This window comes from Armigeres subalbatus, chromosome 2 (assembly GCF_024139115.2).
Source record: "Armigeres subalbatus isolate Guangzhou_Male chromosome 2, GZ_Asu_2, whole genome shotgun sequence".
NCBI lineage: Eukaryota > Metazoa > Arthropoda > Insecta > Diptera > Culicidae > Armigeres > Armigeres subalbatus.
The window spans coordinates 14,404,408-14,426,557 of record NC_085140.1 but is presented as its reverse complement, the minus strand read 5'-3'; the positions used below and the strand labels follow the sequence as shown (position 1 = coordinate 14,426,557).

The following is a 22,150-nucleotide window of genomic DNA, read 5'->3' as shown; positions in this document are numbered from 1 at the left end:
TATCTTTTAGTAATCCATTAGAGAACTTTCAGAATATGCAGAGGTATATTTTTTACTGTTCTTTTTCGAATTTGCATAGCTGGGAATACAGTTTTTCCCACACGCATCTGATGCTTCTTTTTCAGCTGTAACGCTCTAACAGAAAACGGGATTGAATAAAGAAGCCATGATAAAAGAAGCATTAGATAAGCCTAGGAACAGATTCCACGCAAAACTTCCACCGTATTTGATCCAATGGTTTGCACTGTAAATTCTTTTAATTACGATAACTACTACCACTATTTCATTGATAGTGAAATATAAAGAGCTATAAGATTTCTAATAAACTATTTACACAAATTATCCTCAGGCTTATCGGTTCACACAAACGGGGTTCGCTCGCTTGAAAATGCTTTATCTGGTGGATTTCCTTGTGCCCTTGTCCGGATAGGGAATGGGTGGGGTTGGGTAAAACAATTTGGCTGACAAAAGATAAAGTTTCTTCGCGTGACCGGCTCCGCCCGCATTTTTCTACGTACTATCAAAAAGTTCTGTCCTATTTAATTTTACATATATTTACAACAAACAATAATTGAGATGATGGAAGGAAAATAGAAAGAAGAAGGAGAATGGTTGGAAGAAAGTGCACGGCCACTACTACTGCTACTAATTTTACGGCTTAGATTAAAATTTGTCGCGCTGATGATGGTGATGAGACTTATTATAAAATCCATTGCGTCCGTGACGCCCATTACGAAACCCGTTGTGGTTCCGGGGATGATTCCCGTTTTGGTAGTAGTTTCCTCCCCGATTCTGAAAGAATTTCCCTCCGAATTGGTTGTTGTTATTCCATTTTCGGTTGACATTGTTGTTGGCACCGTTTCCACCGTTCATCATTTGATGCATCTGGAACGGGTTTTGACTCTGCTGCTGCTGTCGTTGCTGTTGATGGTAAAAATGCGTTTTGACCTTCTTGGTCCGACCTCGATCCATTTCGGTGTCGCAATCATCTTCAAACTGCCGCTTCCTTTCCTCCCGCCGTTCATTTGACAGTTCACGGTTCATATTAGTCTGTTGGCCGTTCCAGCTTCGAACCGGCGCTCCGTATCCTTGATGGGAGTATTGATGGAGCTGATTGACGACGTCGTTTCCGTTGCCATTTCGGCTGTTGTTACTATTACCGTTGTAGCCGTTGAAGCCATTGTACTGTCGGTTGTTCGGCTGATAACCGGACGCCAGAGGGCCTCCGCTATTACCGTTCATGTGTCCATAGTTGGCCGGAGAGGAATTTCCAGAGGTGGCTGGCGACGTGTTTTTGCTGCTGTTTGCACTACTGCTACTGCTGGTCTGATGGCGGTTGTCGCTCACTTTCCAGAGGCCGGCTTTGGTTTTTATTACGGGTGGTGACTTGGGTGAGTACTCCTCTTCGACAGGATCCGATGGTCGCTGCAGTCTGTTGTTGTTGCTGCTGGGGCCAAGCAGGACATGCGATTGTATCCTTGAAAAAATATTATGACTTTGATCAGAACTAAGTTAAGAAATGTGAAAAAGAAAGTATCGACAAGCTCAATTTATTGCACAGAGGTAGGAAGATGTGTTCAAGCAAAATATTGTAGTTTTGTTAATATTTTCGATTGCAAAATTGACTTACCGTTCCACATCCTCATCACTATCATCATCATCGTCATCTTCCGCTGAGTGGTTGCGGCCATTGCGTTTCTTGCTTCCAACAAATCTCTTCTGGTTCTCCTGATTCTCTTCCTCGTCATCGTCGTCGTCATCATCGGCATCGTATGGAACTAGACTGACCGATTTGTTGCCGTTGTGATGCCCGTTCGGGACGTTACCATTGCTGTTCTTCGAGTGCCCAGGGAATCCAGCACCCTTTGCGGTCGATGAAGACTCACCACTTTCCCCAGAGAAGTTCTTCGCTGCTGCGGAACTATTGCAAAGTTTAGGCATTGATGGTAGTGAATAGGAAGTAGTAGAAGAAGATGCGGCAGAGGATGATGAAGACTTTAAGCTACCGTTGCTGTAATTGCTGACCGGATTTGCAAAGCCGTTGGAGTTGGAACTTGAGCCATATTTGCTTTTCATATTCGACGTTGTGGAGTTTCTCACAAATTTACTAGGACTGGATGATGGTCCATTCGGACAGGACTGTTTGACCGGTGAAGGACTGGATAGCGACGACGTGGTCGATGAGATTGGAGACGCCCTGGACGATGTAACAACGGCTTCACCTTCGTCTTTGACGTACAGGTGACTCATCCCGTTAGCCAACTTTTTGGTTTTCTCTTGCGTCTGCTGCGGCAACATTGGGCCAATAAAGTTTGACCTGTTTTCCAGCTTGCTCGGGATAAGAGGGTTGTGGCCAGCGTTGCTGCCAGGCCCATGAACTCGGAGGGGTGACGTGTGCGAAGAGGCTCCACCGGTATTGGATCCACCTTCGAAATTACTCCCATACTTCCCGGAGGAACTCCCGTATGTGTTGGCAAAAGATGCCGACGTGGCAGTGCTACTGGCGTTAGACTTAATCCCGTTTTGAACACTTTCTAGCTCATAGAAAATTATGTACGCATTGGTGCTGGTGACGTTTTGGAGTGTAATCGGTCTAACTAAGCTGTCATCGAACACGTAATATGTTCCGGTCTCAGTGCCTCCAATTGCTGTGTAATGTCCACAGTGCTGTGTGCTGCCCAAGTGTGTCACCATCGAAACTAACTTGTACGTTAGTTTACCACTTGAGACAGCTGATTTGGACGAGTAAGGTGTCAAATCCAAACGAGTTTTTAACTCTACATGCTTGTTGATCTTTCCTCCCATCATAGAAAACCTCTTAAGTTGAATGCACAATGCAAAGGGTGCGCGTTCTAACGAGAACTGTTTTGTAGCGGCCACCTTTTTCTTACAAGCTTCACACTTGTATTGCATTTCCTCGAGCCGTTCCCTGGCGAAGTATGTTGTGAGAGCCTCCTCGATGGAGTTTACTTTCCTGATATCCAGTAGCAGATCCTCGAAATGTTGGAACGTTGTGGAAACATGTTGACAGGACAAGCATTTGACCTCCGACCGGAGGTATCCGCCCAAGATCTGATTAAGAGGTGTGGTTTCCTTGCTGTACTGGTCCAATTCTTTGCTGTTCTTAAATCGCGCCAGGTAGCACTTCTCCATGGCTTCCACCAGGTAGCGCAGGAACTCGTGCGCATCTTCCTGTCGTCCTGGAATAAGATGCTTGCATACCAACCGAAGCTTGGAGACCACCATGTATGGTTTGACGGAGCCTTGGTTGCTCTGAGAGGCCAGCAAAGTTTTGGCCATGGCACAGATTATGCAGCCTTGACCTGTAATGAGCATAAGATAAACGGTGATGATTGCTTTTTCTGATGGATGAAAACTTGTTTAAGCTGATTTAGTTCTTTGATTGAAATTTTGTAAAAAATATTGACACATTATCACAACAAAATATTACTAACAATGTTATGGCAAATTTGAGATCGAATCGATATTTTTAATTTTATTTACATAACATAATTCAAAATAACGTATTTGACATGTTCTAATAGATTTTATATTTTAATAAGATCTGTTCCACTACATTGCTTTAAATAGAAAAAAGTATTCCTTTTGAGCCATTCACTCAAAGCTCTAAATCACAGAAAAATAACGTTCATCACATAACATACCGTTCACGTTGTCATCGCATCGTTCGCGATGGGCACTGTCCGATATGAGCCAGTTGGCGATGGCCGGCACGTGGAACAGCGCCTGCAGCGTCGAGTTGAGATAGCAAGTGTTGCCGACGTTGGTGAACCCGGCGCCGGTATTCCACTTGTGCCCGGTGGCTTTCCAGCCGATCTGTACGTTCTCTCGCGGGTATAGTACCCTCTTCGGGGCTGGGAGCTGATCCTTCCCGGTTGCCGCCGACGACGAGTTGTTGCCATCTGGAAAGTAGAGAAAGATAGAACACGAAATTAGTAATGCTACTGGATGATGGTCCCGTAATTTGGTGGTACTTGAAGCTGTGTCGTTGCATGTTAGACGAGCGAATGATTTGGAAAGTGAATCCATCAACGATGTTTTGTGCAAGGATTGCACAGCAATTGAGTCATTTGGAAAGGTAAGTTGCGCCAAATAAGAAAGAATGTCAAACACTACCGAAAATAAATAATACATTACACGATCACGGCCTTCTATGATTGTTTAAAATTACATATTACATAGGGGAAGACCACATTTGTGTCTAATTTGGCCAACCCTGAAAAATACATTTTTTTTTACAAAATAATCAATCAGTTGAAAGCGGCATAGGAGCGTGAGAAATATATATCTCCTGTTGGAACTAATAAAACCCTCGCGAATTGCTTTATTTTTGGTGTTACTAGCGAAATTAGCCAAATGAGGAACATGGCCAAAACCGGTATAGTTCCACCAATTGGTAAGTAGGCTGTCTGAAGTTTGTATCCAGCATTTTGCAGGTGGTAATGGTTGCCGTTTTTGACACTTTTCTAGACATCCAAGTGTCAAAAAACGGAAGCCATTACCGTGCGCGAAATGATGGATACATACAATTATTACAGGGCTGTTACAAACTTGTCAAATTTCAATCTGCGAAATCCGCGACTTTCAAAATGAAATCCGCGGTGGTAAAAACGAAGCCGCGACAAACATACATATTATTTTTACAATTGAAACAGATTTTACGACCGTGATTGTGATGAATGATTTGTTTATCGGCTTTATCGGTCAGTTCTACTCAAAGTATGAGGGAGTAGAACTGACCGATAAAGCCGATAAACAAATCTCGCTTAACTTTTCGAAAGGACCTAAGTAACATTTTTTTCATGAATTAATTTGAATACTGCAATCAATAGCTTTCATGTTGTTCTGTTGATTGCGCTATTCAAATTAATTCATGAAAAAAATGTTACTTAGGTCCTTTTGAAAAGTTAAGCGAGAAATCATACATATTATTTTTGGTGTTTTTTTTTTCGAGGTTGTAAAGTAGACTTTATCGAGTGTTCGGAATATGAGTCTCTTCAGGATTCAAAACGCCCAAACTGGTACCAAACTTCAATATGTAAAGGAGGTTCTAGTATGGATTGACAAAGAATGGAACAGATAATCTTCAACAGAACAAAGTAACGAGGTTTATTAAAAACCTATAATTAAAAACAACTGATTAGCTTGAAAGCTTGTCATGGAATGAGGTCTCGGATTTTACATGTCAATAACGTCTCTGTTTCACCGATTCTCCTTCGAATGATTCATTTCTTCACCCCCTCTCGATCGTGGATTCCGATCATTTGACATAGATTACGAAAACGTCCGACCTCTAGTGCTTTGGTGAAAATATCAGCAAGTTGGAGCTCTGTCCCGATTGGTTTCACCTCGATATTTCCTGCAGCCTATATGCGTTGCTCGTTTGCTTTCAAGGTACTTGGCCATCCCAATGCAACCGCGGTTATCTTAATATTGTTACAGGTTTAGTGTCTTGAATTCCTAGATCTCTAAGAAGTCCAGATAGCCACAGCGCCTCTGCTACTCCAGAACCGAGTGCCACATACTCAGCCTCACTAGATGATGTTGCTACGGTCGTCTGCTTCTTGCTTGACCAGGAAACAACATTGCCAAATACCTGGAATGGGGGAAGCCCATATGGCATAATGCCATTTGGCATAACGATTTAAATGTCTAAAGGCCATTTGGCATAAAGACCATTTGGCATAACGACCATTTGGCATAATTTGTTGGGTACCTCGAGGCCATTTGGCATAACGACCGTTTGGCATAATGACCATTTGGCATAATCCTCGAAAAATAACGGGCCGTTTAGCAAAACTACCATTTTGCACAAAAAAGGTTAATCGTAGAAATATGTCGACATTGTTGTTTCATAAGGGCAAAAGTCGCAAACGTAAACATTAACTTCTTCTGCTGATTTCAGGAAGATTAAAGACTTCTGGTAATATTTTCCACTCCTGTTTGATAGAAGGCGCGGAGCGCCACTAGTTCCAAGAAGTTGTTAGCTGGGAGCGGTCCTGATTGTTGAGAAATTTGCAGGAAAAGGCATTGTTTACGTTTGCGAGTATGCATTTCCCCAGGATGAAGCAAAAAAGAAGATGACTCCTTCTTTGAAAGTACGCATTTGCCCGGGATGAAGCAAAAGAGTAGATTACTCCTTTGTATTTACCCGGAATAAGGCAAAAGAGTAAATGATTCATTTTTTTAAATACGCATTTGCCCGGGATGAAGCAATAGAGTAGATCACTCCTTCTTTAAAAGTACACATTTGACCGGAATAATACAAAAGAGTAGATGACTCCTTTAGTATGCATTTGCCCGGGATGAAGCAAAAAAGAAGATGATTCCTTTAAAATTACGCATTTGCCCGAAATAAGGCAAATGAGTAGATGACTCATTTTTTTAAAAGTACGTATTTGCCCGGAATAAGGCAAAAGAGTATGCATTTGCTCGGGATGAAGCAAAAAAGAAGATGACTCCTTTAAAAGTACGCATTTGCCCGGAATAATGCAAAAGAGTAGAAAACTTCTTTTAAAGTACGCATTTTCCCGAAATAAGGCAAATTAGTAGATGACCCATTCTTTAAAAGTACGCATTTGCCCGGAATAAGACAAAAGAGTAGATGACTCCTTCTTTAGAAGTACGCATTTGTCCGGAATAAGGCAAGAGTAAATGACTCCTTCTTCAAAAGTACGCATTTGCCCGGGATGAAGCCAAAAGAGTAGATGACTGCTTCTTTCAAAGTACGCATTTGCCCGGGATGCAGCAAAAGAGTAGATGACTCCTTTTTTAAAAGTACGCGTTTACCCGGAATAAGGCAAAAGACATATGACTTTAAGAATTGTCACACACACACTTTCACTCCAACACTGCTCACAACATGCCGTAGAAACAAAAAATACTTCGGTGCGCTTCGTAAATTTTTCAAGCGAACAAAGATCATGGCAAAAGTACATGGTCGAACATTTGAAACGTGAAAATGTTGTGAAAACTGCTAAAGCATTATTTGGTCTACTCAGCTCTATTGTATGATGAGTGTAATGTATGTGATTGTAATGCCAAAGCCACGAAGCAACTCATAAGCAGGTTCAGAAGCAGCACGGCGAACCACGGAACATATGCCAACATTCATTAGCCTAAGTTTGAAGACTAATTACAACTCTTTGTATAACATATACAGGGCTGGTAGCGATAAATGCTGTTCAAAATAGTGACTTAGTGACCAACGATGACGAAAAAAGTGACCAAATAGTGACTTTCAGATTCAGAAAAAGTGACCAAATAGTGACTTTTGTATGAAGTAATGACCAGAGTTAGTGAGCTGAATTGTTTTTGCATTGTCGCTGTGTAACTCATAGTGGATTGAAAACTAGTGATTGTTGGAATATCAGGTGGTGTGCGACGCTTCGCTGTAGATCAAAGATGGATAGTAAGCAGGCGCCAAAATAGATAGCAAAATGGATAGTAAGCAGGCGTAAAAAATCATCTTCACAGAGGGGAGGGATTTTAAATAATTAATAACTACATTTTTATTAATAACAAGTTTTTTTTTCAGAAATTTTGCGGAAAATACTTCAATTCTTGTGAAATCAATCTCCAGGAGATCAAACGAAAATTTTAACAGAAATCTGATGGCGAATGTCAGCACAAAAGCTTCCGGAAATTCTTTTTTATCATAAATTCAAGGTGGAATATTTTACATACATTACTGCTCTCCTTCAGGAATTTCCGCGGGAATTACGTTATAAATTTTTTTTCCTGAATTACAAGCGGATTTATTCATGAATTCCGGTGGAAGTCGCTTTGGAAATTCCTGTAGATATTATTTGGTGAATTCCTTAAAAAAAAACCCGAAAATTATTTCTCAAATTCAAGGCGGAATTTCACACAATTCTTTGCGCTACAGAAATTAAAGTAAAAGTTCCTCCAAGAGAAAAAAAATCAAATTTTTCAGAGCAAAATTCAGCAGACTGAATGCCATGAACTGAATCCCATCGTATTGTATAATCAATAAGAAACTAAGAAATACCTCGGCATTATGTCAAACTTGACGTGAGAAAAAATGAATATTCAGAAACGATGAAAAATGACCACAAGTGAAGTTCTTACCCTTATAATGCTTGTTAAACGAGTGCTCAAGAGTATAATGCATTCAATAATGGAAAATATCCAAATAATTGGGTAAGCAAAGACTTCAAACGTGAAGTCCTCTTCTCAACAACATTTCGTTATCGAAAACAAAACCCTACGCTTCTTATTTATTGAATTTCCACCCAAAACTAAATCCGCGCGAAGCCTTAAAATCCGCATAGTCGTTACAATCCTGCGCTTTGTATACGGAGTTGTCTAAACGTATGCCCAAGCTTCGCTGTGTGGTCTGCATACAGGCCTCTCGATCCCGACGTCCATGGTTCGAACCCACTCTGCCGCACATTGCACAAAACATTTTTCATTAGACGGCCCTTCGAAATTTATGACGATTTCTTGTGGTAAGCTTCAATAAAGGGTTTGATTAAAATTCTTGCGATCAGTTTCCTCAATGCAGAATTAATTCTGACATATCTTGCTTTTCAATTTTTGTTTTCGAGACTATTATTGAATCATGAAGGATCACAAGACGGATTTCACAATCATAAACGATTAATTATTCTCCCTGGCGTAGAAAAACCTCGCTCGACGTTGTTGTCACTTTAGTCATGATCGTTAAGGTCACTCCTGACGGAATCCAAGATTAAAAGTGCTCGCATTTTCGGGGGCACACCACTCGATTCAGAGGCGGTGCACAACTGTCATTTTTGTTAATTTAGCTTTGCTGCGTCGCAGCATGCGTGAAATAATGAAAATGACAGTTGTGCGTTGCTTCCGTATCGAGTGGTGTGCCCCCGAAAACGCGAGCACTTTTAATCTTGGATTCCGTCAGGAGTGACCTTAAACTTCTTTGAGGGCATCACTGAAATGTGCAGTGCAACATAGTAGCCTGAATTTGTGTCTGCTATCTTTCGCGCCACGAGCAGCAATGTTGCCTGTTGAGTTATGCAATTTTCTCCACAAAACCATGGTATAGATTGAATTTGATTACTAATTATTGGAACGATTAATTGAGATGCGGTTTTCACTGAGTGAAAGCTTTTGAGTATTCCTTTTAGCTATGTAGGTTTTCTTTTAACCTGCGCTTCATGGGGAATCGTCATTAACAGCATAATGAAAAAATAAATTTCCCCATACTAATTTGCATGCAAACTTGAAACGGCTTGTGCTAAATCAGTTTTAATCCAAATGAGCTCAAATTTTCAGAGGACCATCAGAACATGGTAAAGAATCAGATGAGCGCTGTGGAGCAAAATCAATTTTTTGAACCACCCGAGTATTTACGTACAATCGGTTTTTAGTTAAAAAGCCTGGTTCCAGTACTCCTCAACTCTTGTCTTCAGCACTTCTAATTTTAACAACCTTTATTCATGGAGAAGAAGATCATAGTTCACATGAATTGTAAGTAACCTGGCGATTTCCACAATACACTTGATGCAATTTCTCAAATTTGTATATTTTGCTAACAGATTTACATTTGATTTGGTTGATGATAATGATAGGTACAAATGATTTTTATTTTGAACTTTTTTCACAAACGGCGGTGCGAAAATAGTGACTTTAGTGACCATTTTCCGAAAAATAGTGACTTTAGTGACTTTTGGATGCAAATAGTGACTTTTTAGTGACTTGGCTCAAAATAGTGACCAAGTCACTAAAAAGTGACTCGCTACCAGTCCTGCATATATCAGGTTAAACTGTACTTCTTAGAATTTTTATCCCGAGCCATTTTCAATGCCATTTTTTGGTTGCCACCCGTTAGGAGAAAAAGTAAATCACTCCTTAAAATACGCATATGCCCAGAAAAAGACAATAATACAGATGTAAATTGAGCTTTTTCCTAGAGTTTTTATAATTATTTTAATATTTATGCCAAATGGTCGTTATGCCAAATGGCCCTAAAATCATTATGACTATTTTTCTTTATTATGCCAAACGGTCGTTATGCCAAATGGTCTTTATGCCAAATGGCCTCTGGCTATTCAACTCGTTATGCCAAATGGCATTATGCCAAACGGACTTATGCCAAACGACATTATGCCAAATGGAATTATGCCATTTGGGGTAGCCCCACCTGGAATAGCTCTCACAGATTTTTGATCTTGTTGATCAGTTGCCCAATCAGCATCGGCATATCCTTTTATTGCTTCCATTTGAGTATTGCGAGTAAACTTCAGAGAAGTCTTTTCAGTTCCTTTCAGGTAACGTACCACCCTTTTCAGGGCGGTCCAGTGTTAAGAAGACGGCTGCTGCTGAAAACGTCCTAGGTATCCAACTGGAAAACAAATGTCCGGCCGTGTAGCCATCATAACGTACATCAAACTGCCCAGTAATTCTCGGTACGATGCTTCAATTCCTTCCATCGTCCCTTGGCAAAGATGCAGCCCCTTTTCCATTGGAGTTTTGGCCGGGTTACAATCTTCCATGCAAAATGTCTTCAGAATTTTTCTAATACTTGAGTCTTGTGATAATTCCAAACTTCCTTGTTTTCGGTCATACAGAATTTTCATTCCAAGGAAATATTTAGCTTCACCGCAATCAGTCATTTTGAAATATTTTGATAGCTTATGTTTAACATCCTCGATTGTCTTGATTTTCTCTCTAATGATTAACAGATCATCAACGTAAAGAATTACATAGATCACATCGTTCCCCCTCTCGTTGATTCGGGTGTGGTGTACACACAATAATCATGATCTCTTGAAACCAAGTTTCAGTAGTACTTCATTGAGCCTCCAGCATCGCGGACTCTCGTATAGTGATTTTTCAAGTTTGCATACCATTCCAGGAGCTGCTTTTACACCATCAGAAATCGCCATAAAGATGTCTTCTTTGAGTTCTCCGTGTAGAAAAGCCGTTTTGATATCCATTTGGTGAATAATGTATCCCTTTTGCAAAGCCACAGCCAGTACGACCCGGATTGTTGTTAATTTAGCTACCGGCGCGTACGTCTCATGGTAGTCAATACCTGGTTTCTGGAAAAATCCCTTCAAGACCAGTCTTGCTTTATGCCGAAGAACATTACCATCGGTATCTTCTTTTATGCAAAAAATCCATTTTGATTGCAATAGTTTCACACCAGTCGGACATGGAACGATTTTCCATACCTTGTTAACTTCCATAGACTGTAGTTCGTCACCAATAGCTACCATCCAAGCATCTCTGTCGTCACGTTGATGAATCTCGTTGTACGTAGATGGCGAATCTGTAGGTTTGGAATAATCAGCAGCAGCGGATGCACTGTCTCCAGTGAAAAAATATAATAGCTTACCTGGGAGCTTGCGCTCTTGCGTATTTGACTCTAAACAGTCTTCACGTCTTTCATGCGAAGGGAGCGCGCCAGGGTTTGGTTCATCAAGTATTTCTTCATAAATTTCATCATCTTCAGATTCAATATTTAAATCTTGTCTGGTTGTATTTTATATATTTTGGGGTTCAGCTATGGTACTTAATTGTTCCCCCTCTGGCTCATAGACTAAGGGAATTATTCACAGTTGTCTATCAACATCATCACTAGCATATGGAAAATTTTGTTCATCAAATTTCACATCTCTTGCTACGACAATCTTCTTTGACGATCTATCCCACAAGCGATAGCAATTGGGTGTGTACCCAATCATAACGGTTTCACGGCTCTTTGGATCCAATTTCTTTCGTAGTTGGTTAGGGATCCAAGCCATGGCCTTGCATCCGAAAATTCTAAGTTTGCTGAGGTCTGGCTTAGTATTTGTCCACTGCTCTACTGGGGTAATGTTTCGGTCTAGTGCACTTGTAGGAGACCGATTGAGGATACGTCGCCGCCAAGGCCGCTTCTGACCACATTCGCTTTGGCATCTTGGAATCAATAAGCATTGATCTAACTTTTTCAACCAGGGTTTTGTTGAATCGCTCAGCAACGCCATTCTGCTGCTGTCGATTGAACTTGAATGCCTCTGTCTTGATAATACGGTTTTTGCTCATTAGAGAAATATTCCTGGCCTTGATCAACTGTCAGTTTACTAATCTTCGTTTGCCAGTGGGTGGTAGCCATTGCTTCATATTGTTTGAAACAATGAAAGACTTCACACTTACGCTTGATAGGATAGATAATTGCAAAATGTGTCCAATCATCAATGAACGAAACGAAAATCTGTCCCAGGTCGGTGGATCAATCGGCTCACACACGTCAGAATGTATACGCTCTAATGAACGCGTGGCTTTCTCTCGGGTGTCATCGAACGGTTCACGACACTGCTTCCCCATCACACACGTATCACAGAATCCAATACGACATACTGTATCTATGAAACCGGTAACCATTTCATGCTTGACAATATTTTCCATCGCTTGTTGACAAGCATGTCCCAAGCGACGATGCCACAACCAGCTTGCATCCATCGTGCTGATGTTAGCTTGACCAACATAGGCTACTTCCAGATCCAATTGATACAAGTTACCTTTTAAGTAAGCCACACCAATTCCAGCTTGAGAAAGTTTCTTTACCGAAAGCAAATTTTCCCTCAGCTCTGGAATGAATATTACGTCCTTCATACGGAATTCAACATTCGTGTTTGACAATCCTGTCAGCTCTCCGACTGATTTGTCGATCATAGATACACCTTCTTTTGCGACTTCGACCACGAACGGATTCTTCAGATTTTGTGATGACTTCAGATAATTTTCTTTATTAACGAGGTGGTCTCTACATCCTGAGTCCACACAAAACAAGATGCCACTAGGTGCCTTCGTTCCGGATCTTCCCATGAAAGCAACTGCCTTTCGATTTTCGAAAACACTCTCTTGGACTCCTCAGCTAGCAGCTGCTGCTTCACTGTTTCCAGGGTCTTTTCGTCCAGGTTCTCGAGCGCTGTTACCAAAGGATCATAGCTATCCGGTAGTGTTAGAAATAGCTGCGAAACTAAGTCATTTTCTTCCAGCTTGGCACCTGCAGACTTCAGTTGCCGGACTATGTCATCGAACACCACGAAATGGCTACGCATAGATGATCCCTCCTTCATTCGCAATTTTGTAAGCTGCTTTTTCAAAAGAGTTTGACTGGTCACAGAACGTTTGGCGAATGTTTCTTCTAGGGCCTTCCACATGCTCCAAGCTGATTCTTTCTCACGGACTTTCTCACGGACTTCTAAGCATTCGTCCGAAATGAATCCCACCAACAGCGACTTTGCCTTTCTGTCCAGCTTATCCCATTTTGGCCTAGCTTTATCAGTAACAGCCGCATTTTCTTCCTTCAACACTGACGAGACCTCCGCCGCATCCAGATAAAGCTTGACTCGGAACTTCCAATTTTCATAATTTGGTCCAGTCAGCTGTGGGATACCAGATCCTTCTTTCATTGACGAGCCCATAACCTAAAGGAGGTTCTGGTATGGTTTGACAAAGAATGGAACAGATGGTCTTCAACAGAACAAAGTAACGAGGTTTATTAAAGAGCTATGATTAAAAACATTTGGTTAGCTTGAAGGCTTGTCATGCAATGAGGTCTCGGATTTTACATTTCGGATTTTACAACGTCTCTGTTTCACCGATTCCTTCGATTGATTCATTTCTTCAATATGTATTTATATTCAAACAACAATTTGAAGATGATATTTTTGGATATTTAAAAAAAAAATAAAACTTCATATCCATATTATCGAGTACGTAGTTTTGTTACGATGTTCTATAAGCCCAAACAAGTATCAATAATTATCATAATTACTTACCATTCATATCATCGGCATCTATCACTGGCTCGCATGCTGATTCGTATAAGTTACTAATCGTCCTACCCTCCGCCAAATCAACAATTCTTCCAACCGAACTGATTCCCCCGAAAAGGCTCCCAACGAGCAAAACAAACCGCAATATGAACCGATACAGCAACAGGAACCTCCGCTTAACGAGCCGCACCACCAACATGACTGTCGGCGGAACGGTCAGCACGAAGGGGTTGCCCCGCTGAAATCGTTGTTTCTGGGCGACCACTTTCCGAGTTCGAGCCCTTGATGGCCGCCGGGTAGCGGTTCTCGAGTTGGAAATCATCGCGTAACAAACAAATCGAAAGAAAAATAATCGATAGCACCCGGAAGGTCATAGCTGGCACGGTGCGATGACGGTTGGTCTGACGACCGAAGAAGCCTCGCACTACTAGGTGATGTGTTTGTCGGCCAACGGCGATGGCTGCACGTGAGTATCAGCGCCGAATCTAACGGCGATTATTACCATCGCGGCGTGAGGGAAAATAATTGCTCTTTCCGTATCGGCGCCGGCACATGAATGTGTTCGTATATGTTTTTATTTCTATAGTTTATTGGCGGACAGCGAACACGACGACGGACAGCGGTCGATGAATGTAATTTCACTTTCTTCCTTGAACCTATATAGGGGTAAAATTTTATCGTACTTTTATGTAAGTGAGAATAGCTTGATTGAAAATGCAAGTGTCAAATGAATTTCTTACAATATCTTGAAGCTTGATGCATAATGCAGATCTTTCAAATCTTCAACTCATGTATCTATATAAATCATATCGAATACATATAATACAATGGAATATTTTTTCTGTTATACTTTCTGAATACTTGCATTGCATCATTCGAAACTATTGCTCGATACACGGTACTTAAACATTAACTGTAGCTGATTTTTGATATTTGTTATTTGGAAGTAATTTAAACTGATCAGCTATTCCGTGACGCTAACTTTTTAATGGGCAGTGGTCTTTCGGATCAGTGGTTAAGTGTGACTATTGCAATTTAAAATTTTGTTAGATTTTAACAACTTAGCTGTTCTTTTATTATTTCGTTTTATGGCAGCTTTGTCAACCTCCGTATCCGCATGCCACAGGATTCGATCTCTCGAGCTCGATATCTACCTAAGAGAGAATTTTCTCTCATAAGTGGGTAGGTTGCAAACATTCTTAAGTTTGCAGCTCGTTATGAGGTGAGAGCTGAGCAAATACTTCTGTAGATCAAAGCTGAAGATGCTCGCTGCTTCATTGTGTTATGCATCCAGCTGTTTATGACCATAACCTGTTTGGCACACTACTGGTGCTCATCGCGATGCTATAAGCTTTATCTCAATTCTTGAATTATTTGCAAAATGCATACAATGTATCATCTTTTTTTTTGTTTCCAGCTGGAGCTACCTGGCAGCTTAAATTATCAAGACTAGACCCGAACGGAAATTTTACTTTCCTTTTTCCTTTCGCATAATCGTTTTTCCGTATGTTAAAATGTTTTGCGAAGAATTAAAATGTAAAATTTGCAAATTATTTAAATGTAAAGTTATGTTTACATTTTTTTCTGATTAATGACTTGTGAGGGAAGTCAGATTTTTTTCTTTTTTTGGAAAAGATGTTAGGTTTTTATACACATAGTTAAGTTTGTCACTTTAAGGTGTTTTTATGAGATATTGTAAAAAAAGATTCGGGACTTGAACCCACACTATACCATTAAATACACGGACGTATTACCAATTATACAACAGCTGCCCTTGCAAGGTTCCATAACCAGCCAATAAAGATGAGATATCAGGCAATTCCCTGTATCCATCGAATTTAGGCAACATTGCACACCTTATCTCTCTACCCAACTTTCGTTCATCAACCAAGTCTATACTTGATGCAGATTATGTTGGTCACTTGCCATAAGACGAGTAATATTTAATTCCACCACTAAAATTACCGATACGTATTTCGTACCTTAACTGTAAAGCAGTTTTCAGTGTCTCGTACTTGACTCGACTTGAGTAAAACAATCGCAGTTTACACTATTATACTACTATAGATACCTAATCTTATCTTATTTAGTTACCTTATTTACCTATACCCCTCTTATCGATCGGTGTCAGTGTTGTTACTCCGTTTCGGCGGAAGGTGCTTTCCTTCTAGTAGATGATTGCTCGTATAGTCCTCTCCTGACATCCATTGATCTTCGTTGTTTCCAAAATGTGTTGTAGTTTCTTCGTTTATTTACTTCTTTGCTCAGGGGTATCGTCTGCATCCTGTGGATAATGTGATGAAATGCTGCCATTTTATGTTAATTCTAGTGGTTTGATGTATACTGCCGTGAATCGCATATCTATCCCATATTTGTTGGGTTTCCTATTCATATGAATCATATGAATCTCATGGCATTCGTGGGCTTCCTGTAGATTTCGATGCTTGATGTCTCTCTGATGAACAGTAGATCCAAGTAAGGTAATTTACTTTCCTTTAATTCCTTCACACGGTTAAATTTGCTGTTCTTATGTACGTTGATCATCGCTTTCAAATCTTTTATAGATTCTTTCGATTGATGATGCTGAAAATATCGTCGACGTGTCTTCACCATTTATCGGATAGTACTCCTTGATCCTGTAGAACAACTTCAAATGTGCCCTAGTTCGCACAGGGGTCCCCTTTAGCCAAGGGGTGAGATGTGCAGCTGCAAATCAAGATCATGTTGATGGTGGCTGGTTTCGATTCCCGGTCCGGTCTACACAATTTCCTCGACTTCCCTGGGCATAAAAGTACCATCGTGTTCGTGTTGGCCTCATGATATACAAATGCAAAAATGGTAACTTGGCTTAGAAACCTTGCAGCTAATCCTCAAGAAGATTCAGAGCATCTTTCACTGGAACGCTTGTCATCATGTCCACAGTTTCTGGCGAACTCCTAGGTGCTTATAACTGATCTGATGGGAATGGTTTTGGCATATTTTGGAACCCTTTAACTAGGGGTGGCATTGCGCACCTCGACTCGAAACGAGCAAACCATCCAAACTGTCATACGAAAGAGATATCGAAAGGAGATGCGCAATGTGGCCTCAGGTTTTAAGTAGGGGAACCCACTGATGAAACTATCTGTTGCATCCTCTCCTCCTTCCCGGGTTTATGGATCTTTGGAAATCCTTCCATCCTTGAAAGCATCCGGTTTACTGTAGCATCTCCGATGATGGCCTTACAGTCCTTTATCGTTTTCTCCATTAGTCTTATTAATCCTGCTAGTGGATCCACTCTCAAATGCCTGTATTGTTGATTTTCGGTGTCATCTGTTCGTCGTAGTCCTCTTCATCAATTATTATGACTACTGCGTTGCCCTTGTCCGCTTTTATGTAGCAGACTGGTTTCTCTTTCAGCTCCTTTAGAATAGTCCTCTCATCATGGTTCGTTGCCCCGTGCTGTGCTTCTTTTATAGCGTCTGTTACGATGTTCCTCGCTGTATTTTGATTCTATTACTCTATGTGTCGGAAAATTGTTGGCCATACCCACGATGATCTGTTCCACGTCTGATTTCTGTGTTATCGCATCTCCTAGTCCCTTGTTGATATGGGCAAGTTATTCTTCTGTAAACTACAGCGTCGGATGGTTGACGACTAATCATTCGATGATCTGTACTGTGGGTTTTTTAGTTCAGACTATCTTTGCTGATTTCGCTCGCAAGATATCACCGATGCAAAAGGCCGCTGGCTCCAGGACACAATGTCCGTTGAATCACATGAGTAGATTCCGTGCGTCATTGCCAGATTATACACACATAATTTTTATTTCTGCAGCTCGACAAAAAGCCGCACAGCCGTCCGCAGGCAAAATGAAAAACAGATATCCCGGCAAAAATGACGTTTGTTGGCTGATATTTAGCAAATTATTTGCTGATTTTCAACAACTTTGACAGAAATCTCGGCAAAAGTTCAGCATTTTTCTGAGATCCCGGTAAGAAAAATTAGGTGTGTATATAACGCGGCACCAAACGAACATAATCTACATGTGATACCACCACGACAGGATATGTCTTTGGTTGTCATCGCATTGCTAATGGCATAAGCCCATCCATCGCAACAACATCACATATTAGAGGGAGCGGTGTGTATAGGAAGAAACTGCATTTTTTTAAAATTGTTTTAACAACAGATTATGTGTATTTCATGTTAAATAAAGTTCAATCATGCTGCATTTAAGTATTCACTGGTTTACCGAGATTCGTTCGATACCCATATCGATGACTATGTTCGGTTAGTTACATATGCAATTAATTGCATATTATTCGGCAACTCGGCCGTACGAAAACCATTTTTTTGTTAAATATCTTGGCTGTGCATATGCACAGCATATGTTTCGAAATGGACAAATTGATATGAAATTTGCGAAAAAGAATCCACGTGTCTTGGAGGGACTCGAACCCTCAACCTCCTACTCTCTAGATAGGCGTGATAACCCCTACACAACAAGACCACTTAAAGGTCACGTTTGCGGAAAAGCCATCAGAATCCGAGTACCAACCTCCACCGCGGTTAGCTCTCTTTTTTGCAAATTGAATATCTTTCGGATGCTTGATTTGCCCAATCTCCACATTTGCTTTACTGTTGTATATCCACAGCCAAGCGAGTGCACATTGTTTATTAAACGAGAGGATCGCACTCCATGCCCCCCAGCAACGGACTGGGCGGACGGTATAGAATGCGAATTCAATCGCACTCTGCTGTGCCAAAGGCTTGCTTGGCTAAAGCATTTGATGAGTTTGATTGCCTTTACGTAAACGGTCGCGTGTACTCAGACGACTAATGACGGTGAAAGACCGACACTTGATTACAATTAATTGCATATTATTCGGCAACTCGGCCGTCCGAAAACCATTTTTTTGTTAAATATCTTGGCTGTGCATATGCACAGCATATGTTTCGAAATGGACAAATTGATATGAAATTTGCGAAAAAGAATCCACGTGTCTTGGAGGGACTCGAACCCTCAACCTCCTACTCTCTAGATAGGCGTGATAACCCCTACACAACAAGACCATTAAAGGTCACGTTTGCGGAAAAGCCATCAGAATCCGGTACCAACCTCCACCGCAGTTAGCTCTCTTTTTTGCAAATTGAATATCTTTCGGATGCTTGATTTGCCCAATCTCCACATTTGCTTTACTGTTGTATATCCACAGCCAAGCGAGTGCACATTGTTTATTAAACGAGAGGATCGCACTCATCAAATGCTTTAGCCAAGCAAGCCTTTGGCACAGCAGAGTGCGATTGAATTCGCATTCTATACCGTCCCGCCCAGTCCGTTGCTGGGGGGCATGGAGTGCGATCCTCTCGTTTAATAAACAATGCACTGCTTGGCTGTGGATATACAACAGTAAAGCAAATGTGGAGATTGGGCAAATCACATCCGAAAGATATTCAATTTGCAAAAAGAGAGCTAACTGCGGTGGAGGTTGGTACTGGATTCTGATGGCTTTTCCGCAAACGTGACCTTTAAGTGGTCTTGTTGTGTAGGGGTTATCACGCCTATTCTAGAGAGTAGGAGGTTGAGGGTTCTGAGTCCCTCCAAGACATGTGGATTCTTTTTCGCAAATTTCATATCAATTTGTCCATTTCGAAACATATGCTGTGCATATGCACAGCCAAGATATTTAACAAAAAAATAGTTACATATGTTTTATCCAATCTGTTGCATTATGGATTATAGATTATAATCAATAATGCAACAGATTGGATAAAACATATGTTATAGATTTCATATCAATATGGTATTGTTATGCCTACGGCGGCAGCATAGTTGACATATGTATTAGCATATAGACGATTCGGTCTCATTATCGTTTCCCTTTGTTATTGTGGATTAACAACATGTTGCGCCACAGTTCTTTGCTTAAAACCTTTAGCAGCTCAGCATCAAAAGCATTTATCAGTTCTAGACCAACATTTGAAGAGAGCGTAACAGACACAATACAATCATTACAGTTTTTTTGAATCCTATATTTATAGTATTATATGAGCATACATGTAAGGACAAAAACAGAAAGGTTTAGCTGTTATGCCCTTTTGGAATGTTGGCCTGAAGTTGTCTGTTTTGTTGGTTCCATCTTCCATCACAAACAGCTATCAATTATTTTTCTCATAATGTTGGTTCCTCTACAAATTCCATGCATTATTGCTTATCCAGCTGATAAGAGCTTCTCTTATCAGTTCTTTTCTTAGTAGGTAGTAATGTTTAACAGTGATAAAAATTGTACATCTTGTAATAATACGTGATCAATCGCATAAGTTTAAACTAGTGCATTGATTCATTATGCTGAAACAATGATTGATAATTCAATTACTGCAGTCTCATACGATAAGAAGTTGGTTATTCGGCACTTGGAAATGCAAATCGAAACCAATGCAATGAGGTGAATTTCGTATTCACCACGGCATCAACTGTTCACTGTCCGGTACCCCGCGCACGCATGAAACTGAAACCACCTGCACGACCTGCACCACCATCAGTGTTCACCGAGCTGTCAAAAGTTTTGTCGATCGTTGGTTTTGTTCTCGGCCCGGCGCGTCTCCGTCGTATCCACACACAGAGTGGCAGAGAGGCAGTGCTCGGATTTATTTTTGTTCTGATCTTTCCGTTTCTCGTCATGCAAACCCACCGAAAACACACACCACCAAAAATTCTTATAGGACCACCGCCGAATGCAACGAGGAAAACTAATAATTGGGTCACTTTCGTTCTTTGCCTTGCTTTCTACGATTTCGTTGGCAATAAGTAATCGACCGTCACTTGATCAGAAGATGTTCCGCCAAAACATTGATTTAAATCACGAAAATTGCGCTAAAATGCGATATTTACAACACGGGGGAAAAGAATCGAACCGTGACAAACCGCGCGCCGCACACGAACAAGACTGTCGTCAAGTAAACCTCGCTCGTCAGCCGCTTCCAAGCCGACAACGACGACGAGAATCCACCACATTAGCCGAATGCAGGAGAAGAAGGAAAAGAAGAAAAAACTACATCGGTAAAGTGACAGCAGGGCTGTTGCTGACTTCAACTCAAATAAGTCAAAAATGCGGATGTTTATAGAATCAAATATGAACATAATTTTAAACTTCATATTTTTACCCTTTTGATATTCTATGACAAAATATTGAATGTCTAAAAAATGTATATTTTTTTGTGAATGTGTGCTTCGCTTGACTGGGTATATGATTAGCATCCTCAAAATACTAACTAGAACCTGACCATAAAATTCAAGCCAAAATTCAACAAAATTTTCAAAACGACTTATCTGCTTTTGTAAAACAAAGATTCAAACGACGATTTGTCGAATCTGATAGCTCTCCCACGCAAACCAACACCACCAACAGGTGGGTGAAGGTTTCCGCTAACTTACAAAAGCAGATAAGTCGTTTTGAAAATTTTGTCTTGATTTGTTATCGAATTTGAGATACGCATGTAGGGTAAAGTGCCCAATAGTGGACCCTCCAGCCATTTTTGCATTATTACAGCACAATGTAAACATTTTGCTGTATGAAATTCCATCGGGAGAACCTACCTTACAGTCCTATGATTTGATTATATGCATTGGAAATGCTATGGAAAGTAAAAATAAATGATTTTTTATTGCTTTTCTCACCGAAGAATAGACTACCGTGCAAATTTGTCGAAGTACCAAAACAAATGCTCACACGTCCAATTGTATAGAAATTAGCGAAAGCACAATCCAAAACATCATTCTTGCACCTTATTTCACACCCCAAAAAGCTCTTTCTTGTAGTGGAGACGTCATCCATATATGGAGAAACTGGTGGGAACATATTTTGGTGGGACAATATTTTTTGCATGGGAGTCGAACACGGCGCAAAATGCGCAATACAATTCTATAAAAAATAAACACGAGAGTGTCCATTATAGGAATATTTTGGGGGGTCCATAATAGGGAAGAAGAACGTCTAGAAAGGGAGCATAAAAATCAAATGAAGTGTCGACTATAGGGGAGCAAATTCCTATTATGGACCCCCAGGGGGTCTACTATAGGGCGAATTCAATCAGACTTTAAAATGTTAATTTCAACGAATCACGTCGTATATTTGAGTGTTTTATGTATGTATCGTGAAGAGGAGATGCAGAACTTGGTATTAGATGTCAAGCAGAATTAATATGTTGAAAATTTCTACTCCTTATGACAAAAAATACAAAATTTCGCTACTAGGGGGTCCACTATTGGGCATTTTACGCTATGCATACTACAGAGATTGGAATATGCAAAGTGATTATTTTACTCGCAACCTTTCAGAAAAGTGTTATAACTGTAACAGCCCTGAGACTGAGAAAGG

At 40.6% G+C, this 22,150-nt stretch overlaps 1 protein-coding gene across 12 annotated transcripts in view; it reads right to left on the bottom strand.

The window, feature by feature from the left end:
• Positions 1-225: 225 nt before the first annotated feature.
• Positions 226-22,150, bottom strand: part of LOC134217853 (ubiquitin carboxyl-terminal hydrolase 36) — a 37,054-nt gene continuing 15,129 nt past the window's right edge. For 7 of the 12 annotated variants that reach the window (XM_062696674.1, XM_062696672.1, XM_062696673.1 and 4 more), the window contains exons 3-5: positions 3,666-3,923; positions 1,631-3,323; positions 226-1,477 (exon numbers count right to left, since the gene is read on the bottom strand). In XM_062696674.1, coding sequence (XP_062552658.1) covers positions 664-1,477; positions 1,631-3,323; positions 3,666-3,923 — 2,765 coding nt within the window. In that variant the 3' untranslated portion in view covers positions 226-663. Of the gene's footprint in view, positions 1,478-1,630; positions 3,324-3,665; positions 3,924-3,995; positions 4,134-13,793; positions 14,453-20,460; positions 20,719-22,150 lie in introns of those variants that run through there. The other 5 variants (XM_062696680.1, XM_062696679.1, XM_062696681.1 and 2 more) reach the window with 5 other exon arrangements.